The following is a 9,881-nucleotide window of genomic DNA, read 5'->3' on the forward strand; positions in this document are numbered from 1 at the left end:
TTACAGTTCCAGTGGCTCTGGACTCTGCCGGCTGCCAGCCAGAAGAACAGATTTGAACCTACCCATTATGCCAGAACATGTGCATTTGATTAGAAAAAAAGAAAGAAAAATTATGCATATTTCTTCTGCATGGCAGTATGCATCAGACCTCCCATTGTCAACTAATTGCAAGGCATGCTGCTATGCAAGTATCAAAAATCCTTTGTGAAGTACAACGAGCCAGTATATTTCTATAGGCAGATCCTCAGCTCTGCTATCCTGCTCCTTACATCTGCACCTCAAATCAGAAAAAGCAGTGTCTGTCCCCATTTTTATTGGAATTAACAGTATTTGAATTCTTATGATCATAGAATAGAATTTTTCTTTTTTCATAAATAAATACAAAACTCTTTTATCTCATTATCTGATGAATTCAGAAAAAAAAAAAAACCCCAGCCTGTGACATCTTATGTATTTCTTAAATCCTCAGGAACAGAAATCTTAGTAACAACCCGCTAGACAGGCGGGGTTTCAAAACCTACCTACGATCACATGCAAGAAGGACCCGCCTCATCTTTCAGCTGTCACTCATTAGCCAGGCAGTGCCACCACCACCACACAGTGTGGGCTTCTCCTGTGACCTTCAGAGAGGGCCCACCAGGGTTTGGGTGACCGGGAGGTGTGCATCACGAGGATGCAAAAAGTGTCTCAGAAGAAGAGTGAAAAGCCCACATAAAGCTTCTGAAGCACAGTTTTCAAAAGAGTTCACATCCCACAGGGACTTCTAAGCAAACTAAGCTTGTATTGAAAACTTTTTTTTTTTTTTTAAACTTCAGGCCGTATACTTGGATACTGAACAGTATCATTTGGATTCTGAGCTTAAAAATGTCAGTCTCAGGCTTTTTTCAGTAGATGTTAGCTCTTAGGATTAGGGCTTCTTGCCTTATTCTGCAGCCAGTGGGACTTACCAGCACCCAGCATGTGCAAGGTGAGCTCAAGGTCCCCATAAGCCACCCTCACACAGATTTCAGCTCACAACAGCACCCAGGAGGATATCAGTGACCCGCAGCAGGCAGTGCCACTGCCAGGACCAGGGTACATAGTCCACACCAAGCTCTACCAAGCCAGTTTGTCAGGTCCTCACATCTGTGGGACCAGCGCACACTGGGCCTCAGTGCTGACCTGGCACAAGTGGCCCAGAGCAGCAGATGCTGGCAGAGGACATCACTCAGGCACCCTGCCTGACTGCAGGGAAAGCCACTCTTCTCCAGAGCAGTGTGAACAGGGGAACAGCCACATCCCCTCAGCAGCAGATGAGGTGCCCAGGCACCTCCCTGGAAGGGGGATCTGGCATTTCTGCAGGCCGGTCCGTCCCCACCTGCTGCCTCCTGCCGGAAGGACTGCACACACCCAGGGCTCCTTGGGCTCTGCAGCACCTCTCAGGCTGCTGAAAGGGCAAGTACCCCAAACTCCACAGCAAATGGCACACCTGCAGCTTCCAACGTAAAAACCACATTTCTTGTGTCTGTAAGAAGAAATCTCCCAAGTTTTTAAAATTATTGTTGCTTTGGATTATTTACTTGTAAGGCACAGGTATTTTTCACGAGACATCTCATCTACAGAACTTTGCACCTGCCCCCTGGATCATTCCACAATTCATGGCAGGCCCCTGAATCACCTCCATGCCCGAGTAATATGCTGGTAGGCTCAAGCCTTTCACAGATGGGACCATTTCCAGCACCAAGAGCCCCTGAAGAAACCAACTATCGGCAAGAGGGACTTTGGGACAGAAGACGCTAGATACTGCAGTACATCAGCACTTCATGGGCAGTCCCGGAAGTACCACTGGCCTCAAGGCACTCCAGGTGATTGGCCTCACAGGGCATGCTGCCACCTTGCTCCCCAGTGCCAGCCAGCAGCTCCCTATGAAGTGCCAGAGTTCCTGCAGCATGCAGATAAATCCTCAGAACCCAACATCTGTCCCTAGGCCAGAGAGTCTCTCTGTGCAAGGACGTCAGTCTCCTCATACTGAGAAAACTGAACCCAGCTCAAATACATCTTGGTGAGATCCTAAGATGATCAGAGGGCTGGAGCACCTCTCCTATGAGGAAAGGTTGAGGGAGCTGTGCTTGTTTAGTTTGGAGAAGAGAAGGCTCCAGGGAGACCTCACTGTGGCCTTCCAGTACTTGAAGGGAGCGTATAAACAGGAGAGTGTTTGTTCACAAGGGTGGATAGCGATAGGACAAGGGGGAATGGTTTTAAGCTGAGACAGGGGAGATTTAGGTTAGATATTAGGAGGAGATTTTTCACACAGAGGGTGGTGACACACTGGAACAGGTTGCACAGGGGGTTGTGGACGCCCCGTCCCTGGAGGTGTTCAAGGCCAGGCTGGACGTGGCTCTGGGCAGCCTGGTCTAGTGGTTGGGGACCCTGGCACTCAGCAGGGGGGTTGAAACTCGATGATCTTTGAGGTCCTTTTCAACCCAAGCCAGTCTATGATTCTATGATTCAGCCACTATAAAAGGGGAACCACTGTATTATTCTACTACAAAATGGAAACTCTAAGAGAATGCAGAAGCCAACTAGCACTACGTGGGGTCTGCAAGAAGAGCACTCTAGAAGGATGTTATCTGGTTATTTTTAACTTTTAACCGTGTCAGCTAATATTTTTAAATATGACTTGATCCAAAGATAAATTTGGATCACTGCTTTGCAAGGATGAAAGGTTATATTTCATTATCAGCCCTCAAATACCAACCAACAGCTCTTAAGTATATCCGGTACCCTTGTAAAAGTTTAACTTCCATCCATTCTCTTTGATGCAATCTCAACTTTCTTTCAGTGGTGTTGAAAGTCATATGGAAACAACAAAACCCTACTGACTCATTTCTCGTGTGTAGCTGCAAGGAAAGCTTTTGTTGTACAGGAGTCTTTCTTGTCTTCATATGTTTGTTTAGCTATATTAGCACATTATACTAAGCAGAAAGTAAGCTCATAAAAATTCATTTATTAAGAAAACTTCTCCTACTTTTCCAATACTTAGGCTGCAGATTAAAGACATACTATTATTTTAAAAACTTAAATATCTAAATAGCAATGAGGCCGATTCAATTCCACAACAAGGAATTACAATGTAGTCAAAGGCTTACACTTTCAGCAGACTGCTCTGGAACTCTTAGCCCCATCTGTCAAATACCCATTTCCCAAACTAATAAATAATAGCACATGTCTATCTAAGAAGTGTTGGCCCAGCTGCTCAGAAACATCTCCCTCTGAGAGGTTCTCTGAGCATCCATTTCTGTGTATAGTTGATAAAAAATACACACACACACAAATCGTACTTTTAAATTCAGTGTATGCACTCACAAGTCTTCAGGAAATAAGCAAAAAGGGCTGGTTTAATGGTGGAAGGAGAATGTCCATGGGTGACGTGGGAGCCTGCATGCACTGCAGGAGTCACTTGATTAGTCACGGGAATAATCTTTCTGCCAAAGGTGTCCCACATGCCAGCTACAGATGACAGCTGCTACTCCCATATTCATGGCATTTATTATTATTATTATCATTAAGGGATTGGTTACTCTTAATTTCAGATGGAAATTTCTCTGCGTTTAGTTTTGCAAACTATATTGAGTCCCTTTCAATCTCATGCTGTTGTGCAGCATTTTCACATACTACTTGGAGTCTGATACTTCCCTGGTGAATGACAAGGGCCAAAAGACTGACTTGTTTTATAAGTAAGTACCAGGCTGCTTGCTGTCAAGTTCTGTCGTGCGTTACTGCTGTTGGCACAAAGCTGTGGCAAGACCACAACTCAGTTTCAAAGACCCTACATCCCAAGAGACCCTTCTCCCCAGCCAGCTCCAACAGCCTTCCCACACCTAGCCGAGTTTTTCCCCAAATACCTCACTAACATACAGCGTTGTACCTTCAGCAGAAACCAGGTAAACAGAAGCCACCCAGAGACGGACCTAAGATGCCCTTAGAGGCATGCCCAAGCAGACTGGGTATTTATACCTCCCTACACCAAAAATAAGTGAACTCCAGTCCAATCTCATTTTAAACTAAATCTACCCAAGCTTCAGCCAGACCGTGGGGCTGCATAGTAGAGCTATGCTCCAGCCCTGTGCTATTCCCATCACTGTGTGGAGGTGTGTGGGGGACCTTTCCACGCACAGGTTTTAAGGTGTTCCCAAACAGCTGGTAAACATGGCATGTTACTTCCTTCATTTTTCAGTTGAAAAAAAAAAATCTCATCACCAATCACACATCCCTTTAGTTCATTGCAAGTCAGGACCCAACCAAATGCTTAACCTTTAGTTTGTCTTTAATTAAAAAATTCATCATCATTTCTATTTCTCGCACTTCCGAAGAAGACATGGTTGTTTTAAAAGTGTGCTACATATTACAAAATTCAAGTCAGAAAAAAAAAAAAAAAAAAAAAAAAGGAGAGAGAGAGAGAGAGAGAAAAGAAATGGGGCCATTTTCAACATTCAGGACAATGAAATAAAGCTAGTGCCTAAGCAGCCTGCTTCACCAGAGCAAGCTGAGGACAGGAAAACGAAGTTAGGCCAAACTTGATTACTTAAATAAAAAGGACAAACAAATTTCATTGGGAAAGAAATCTACAATGGCAGTACACAGGGGTCCTCTCCATTCCCGAACAAGAGAGCCTCGGAACAGAACACTGAATCCCTCCTTCCAAAACAAAAAGTTTGCCACACATAAACGGAGCATCGCTCACTTTGTGCCAGATCCCCGCGGGAGCAGCGATAGTCTCTTCAGCAGTAGGACACTGGCACGAACACTGAAACTAGTTAGCACTGCCGCGAGTAGCCCAGCAGCCCGATGCCAGCCGCGTACGTGCGGCAGGAGGGGTACGTAGCTCTCCGTCCACCTGGACCAAGTCCCTTAAGGGCAGCCAGGCTCACGGCCGGCCTTTTCTGGCAGGATGCTCAGCACGGCGACGCCGGTTCGCACAGCTGGGAAGCGAGGTGCCGCTGGGACACAGCGCAACGACATCGACGGACGAGGGAGCGGCACCAGGGACGAGGCACCGGGCAGCCGCCCCTCGAGGCCCCACTCCGGGGAGCCGTCCGTGCTCCCCGCCCGCCTCGGGAGACCCCAGGGCAGCGCTCCCAGTACCGCCTGGAGCGGCGCCACGGGATCAGCCCGACGGGGCGTCCCCAGGCCGGGAGAGGAGAACCTGCCTCAGCTCCGCTTACCTTGGAGCGCTCCTTTACGTAGTACTTGCCGAGCCGGCTGCCGCAGTACATCACCAAGCGGTCGATCAGCGTGAGAAGGAAGTTGATGGCCTCGCAGCCCTCCTCCGTGCCCCCAATCCACTTGATCTGATCTCCGCGGAGATGCCGCTTGGCGACACCGCGGCTGGGGCCAGCCAGCTGCCCGTCGGCCAGCTCACCGTCACGGTGCATGCGCTTCACCCGCTCCAGCACGCAGTCGCCCACCACCTCCCCCAGGAAGTTGTCCAGGTAACAGAAGCCGATGTCGTGCAGACATGGCACGACGTACTCCAGGGCGAGCCTCTCCAAGTCCAGCCGCATGATATGCCCCAGCGGCATGGCGCGGCGAGGACGGGCGCGCCGCTGCCCTTCAGGCACCCGCCTTGGGAGGTGATGCCCGCCGGCTCCAGGCCGGGACGGGACTCCGGGACGGGACCAAACTTTGCCGTCGCCCGGTCGGGCAGTCGCTCAGCTCCGCGCCTCGGGGACGACGCTGCTGCCGGAGCCCCGCGCTGATACCTCTGCTACCGCACAACGCCGAACCGCACCCTCGCTACGCCCGCAGCCCCCAGCGCTTTAAGGAGCGGGCGGCAGATGGCCCCGCGCTGATTAATACGCGGGCTACGTGCGGGATGTGTGCTCGCAGCCCGCCCGCTCCCGCCGCGCCGCCGCACGTGGGTGGAGTCTGCCCGGCACGGAGCGCCACGCCCACTCCACGCCCCCTTCAGCCCCCTTCAGCCCCCGCAGCCAATAGGCGATCAGGGGGCGGGGCCTGCCCGAGAGGAACGAGCGGCGAGCTCTTTCACACGTGCGAGTGGGTGGGCGTGGCCTGCAGGCAGCCAGCACCGCCCCTCCGGGGAGGGGGCGGGGCCAGCGCCATTGAGGAATTCTCCGCCGGCATGTCGGCGGCGCGGCGCGGCTGCGAGCGGGTCCGGAATGTCCATGAGCTACTGCTACTTTCTCCTGCTGCCGCTTCTGTTCGTCTCCCGAAGCGGCTGCAAGGGCAGTCTCAACAACGGACGAAGACATTTCATAGGGCATCAGGGCAGCTTCCTAGGGCAAAGAACGCAACATTCCCTGAGAGATTTATATAATAAAATAGCGCTTCCCCTAATTATTCACCCCACGGGGCCTGTTGGATTGCTGGCGCTGCTGGCAAAGACAGCCCCTGGGCTGGGCTGCCAGCACCCCGCTGTAGCGTCGGAGCCACCCGAGGCAGCCCGTGGCGGCTGAGCTCCACGTTCCATTCAGAGTCAGAGCAAAAAACAGGCAGCGCCCGGGCTGCGCTCTCAGTACACTGGGGTCAGCTGGGCACGGCTCCGAGCTGCGCTGCAGCCTCCTCAGCTACGCACGGCCGTCAGCGCCCCACGCGGTGTCCCCCAAAGCCACCTCCCTGGCGAGACGCCCGAGGCCTTGGCTGTGACCACGGCTGTGACCATGACTGTGTCCGCGTGTGGTAATGTTACAGGGATCAGCTTCCCTTTTGCTGCCCTCCAGAAGCCAGAACCTGGCTGGTTTCACCCCGAAAGGCAACATCTAGGCAGAACATTCTTTCCTCACCGTCAGGTCTGGGGTCATAGAACCATAGAACCACAGAATCTTTGGAGTTGGAAGGGACCTTTAAAGGTACATTTGGTCCTGCAGTGAACGGAGACACCTAAAGCTAGATCGAGCTGCTTAGAGCCCAGTCCAGCCTGACCTTGAATGTCTCCAGGGGCCAGACATCCACCACATCTCTGGGCAACCTGTTTCCAGTACCTCACCACTGTTATAAAAAATGTCTTCCTTATATCCAATCTAAATCTCCCCTCTTCTAGTTTGAAGCCATTTCCCCTTGTCCCATCACAGCAGACCATGCTAAAGAGTCTGTCCCCTTCCTTCTTATAGCCCCCTTTTAGACACTGAAAGGCTGCCATCAGGTCTCCCCAGAGCCTTCTCTTCTCCACGCTGGACAGCCCCAGCTCTCTCAGCCTGTCCTCGTAGGGGAGATGTTCCATCCCTTGGATCATTTTTGTGGCCCCCCTCTGGACATGTTCCAGCAGGTCCATGTCTCACCTGTACTGAGGACTCCACATCTGGACTCAGTATTCCAGGTGAAGTCTCACCAGTGCAGAGTAGAGGGGCAGGATCACCTCCCTCGACCTGTTGGCCATGCTGCTTTTGGTGCAGCCCAGGACACTACTGGCATTCTGGGCGAGGGCACATTGCTAGCTCATGTCCAGCTTGCCGTCCACCAGTACCTCTGATTCCTTTTTGGCAGGGCTCCACTCTATCCTTTCATCCCCCAGCTTGTAGTGATAGTGGGGATTACCACGACCCAGGTGCAAGACTGCTGGGACCACAGGCAGCCTGTGCCTGAGGCCTGGACAGGTAGGGGTATCCCACCCCTGGCCTTCTTGCATCCCCATGCCTAATGCCAAGCACACCTCTGGTCCACTGGAACTATTCCCTGACACTTCTGCCAGGGCCAGTGCAAGGTTTTGCCATCAGATATGTGCACGTGCAGTGAGCTGTGGGTTATCCAAGGACTTGGCTCGATTTAGGTACACACATTGAAGTGTGGTTATAATTAGTATGATAAAAGTCTGAATCCCTAAATGCTTATCTGAAAAATCAGCCAGGCATTGTAAGCAACACACAGCTACGGCAATCAGCAAGGGCTGCAAGATGAATTCAGCTGCAAAATGCCAATGTGATGAATTTGGACATGTAAGGAAACATTCTTGTTGCATTGTTGCATTCACACATTTTTGTCATGTCAAACTCAGGATGTGACAAAATCTATGTCTTTTCACCAGCAATCAGGTTTCTGGTGGGCAGCATGCTTATGTTCTTGAAGCATGGCTTGATTCTTCCTTCACCCTAAAGCCTGCAGTAGCACTCAAAGCACAGTGACAGCCAACACATTAATTTTCCACGTGAAGATGAACCACAGAGAGAAACAAGTACCAAGAACACTGGAGAGATGGTGGGCTATGACTGCAGTTGCTCCCAAACTAAGCCATGGGCTTGCCAGTGCAAGAGGCAAAGAAGTCCCCACTACGTTCTCCCCGACAAGAGGAACATCAGAGCCAGAGTGAGACCCAGGCATTGACTTCCTGAGCACTTTTCGGTCTGCTCCGCAGTCCCCAGACAAAGGTAGGGCAAGGCACAACATACTCTGTAACTGCTGTGGACGTGACCAATAAAGGCATGAATTGGCTGTGCACTAAGGCAGCTCGTGGTGTCACCTGCATCTGTGAACACATACGAGGGTTGTTTGCAGTGCATATATCACAGGCATGAGGACATCACCGCATTTTAATTAAAATACCTTACATCTTTCAATTATATATGAGCTATCCCTCTGCAATGTAAAGTTCTGTTCACTCTTATGCTGTAGAAACATGTATTTTCCGCTCTAAAATTAGCTCTCTATTTTCTTAAATTCTGTTCAGGCCAAACTGCTTCAGTACTAAGATCTGAACTGCCAAAGCCTTGGAGGGAGAAGGGGGAACAGTATTCTTAATATCATTTAGAAACTGAAAAATGAGTTTTTCGTATGTCATCATATGGGGTTTTGTTCTGCCCTGCAGCAGCCAAAGCATTATGCACACACCTGTCTTCTGCCACCAGCGACTTCTGGCAGAGGGCATGGCAGCTTGGTGTGTTGCGATGTCTCTCTCAACTACAACTCCAAGATCTGCTCAAGCTCCTTTGTCAGCACTCTTAATATTACGTCATCCTCAAAGCAGATGTAAGGGCAAAGGCACATGTCACAGCTTAAGCTGATCTGGCAACTTGTTCCACCTTTTACCCCACACCCTTCCTGCACTTGCTTTGGCACACCTCAGATCCATCCATAGCCAGTCCTGCTTTCCAAGATGGCAGAAAAGCATTCCTAAACGAAACAATTCAAAAAGAGTAATTTTCTGCCAGGTCTATGAGTTGAGTTGTCTCAGGTCAAACCTTGTGAGAACCATGCAAAGAATGGGATAGAGATGTAGGGAGACCAGACCCTTTGGGCAGGCGTGGGCAGTTCAACAGCTTCCCTGCAAGGCCACCCTCGTCCAGTCTGTGTCTGAGCTCCAGATGGATCCTGTGTTTCAGCTTTGGATGGATCAGGACTCAGATGAAACCCGTGTTCCAGATTCAGAGTTAGCTGCATGGGATAAAGTTGAGGCTGGGCCTTGACCTGAGCAGCTTTCCATCTCCTGAAGAGCACCTCGTGTGTGGGAGGCTGTTGACACATGTTAATGCATGAGCCAGTGAGGACCTTCCAAATCCTCATCTTGGGAAAAACAACACTAAATACCACAAGCCATTAATGATGTTAGCACTAACAAAGCTTGGCTAACATCAGGGAAAATGCGTCAAAGCAGTAAACTTTGCTAATACAGGATTTTTGTAAAACAAAAACAGTGGTTCTTAAATCCCAAATTCTTTTTAGGAATCTGACTGTGCCAAAATCCATACATATATTTTCATGCTTTAGAGAGATTTATCTTACCTTTGTGATTCAGAGCGATAAGAACAACCTACAGCACTTAGATTTAAAAGGAAATACAAACGACCATAAATAATGTTCTGTTCATCTTAAAACTGATTCATTTTTAAAGCAGGTATTCCTCTCCAGAAACCATATCCTTTGTTACCACAGATAGCAAAGTTTTTCTGGGA

At 50.0% G+C, this 9,881-nt stretch overlaps 1 protein-coding gene across 1 annotated transcript in view; it reads right to left on the minus strand.

The window, feature by feature from the left end:
• EGLN3 (egl-9 family hypoxia inducible factor 3) overlaps positions 1-5,892 on the minus strand; it is a 28,957-nt gene extending 23,065 nt beyond the window's left edge. Inside the window, exon 1 of the mRNA XM_021401898.1 lies at positions 5,205-5,892. Coding sequence (XP_021257573.1) covers positions 5,205-5,561 — 357 coding nt within the window. The 5' untranslated portion in view covers positions 5,562-5,892. The remainder of the gene's footprint in view (positions 1-5,204) is intronic.

Source organism: Numida meleagris, chromosome 6, assembly GCF_002078875.1.
Source record: "Numida meleagris isolate 19003 breed g44 Domestic line chromosome 6, NumMel1.0, whole genome shotgun sequence".
Taxonomy (NCBI): Eukaryota; Metazoa; Chordata; class Aves; order Galliformes; family Numididae; genus Numida; species Numida meleagris.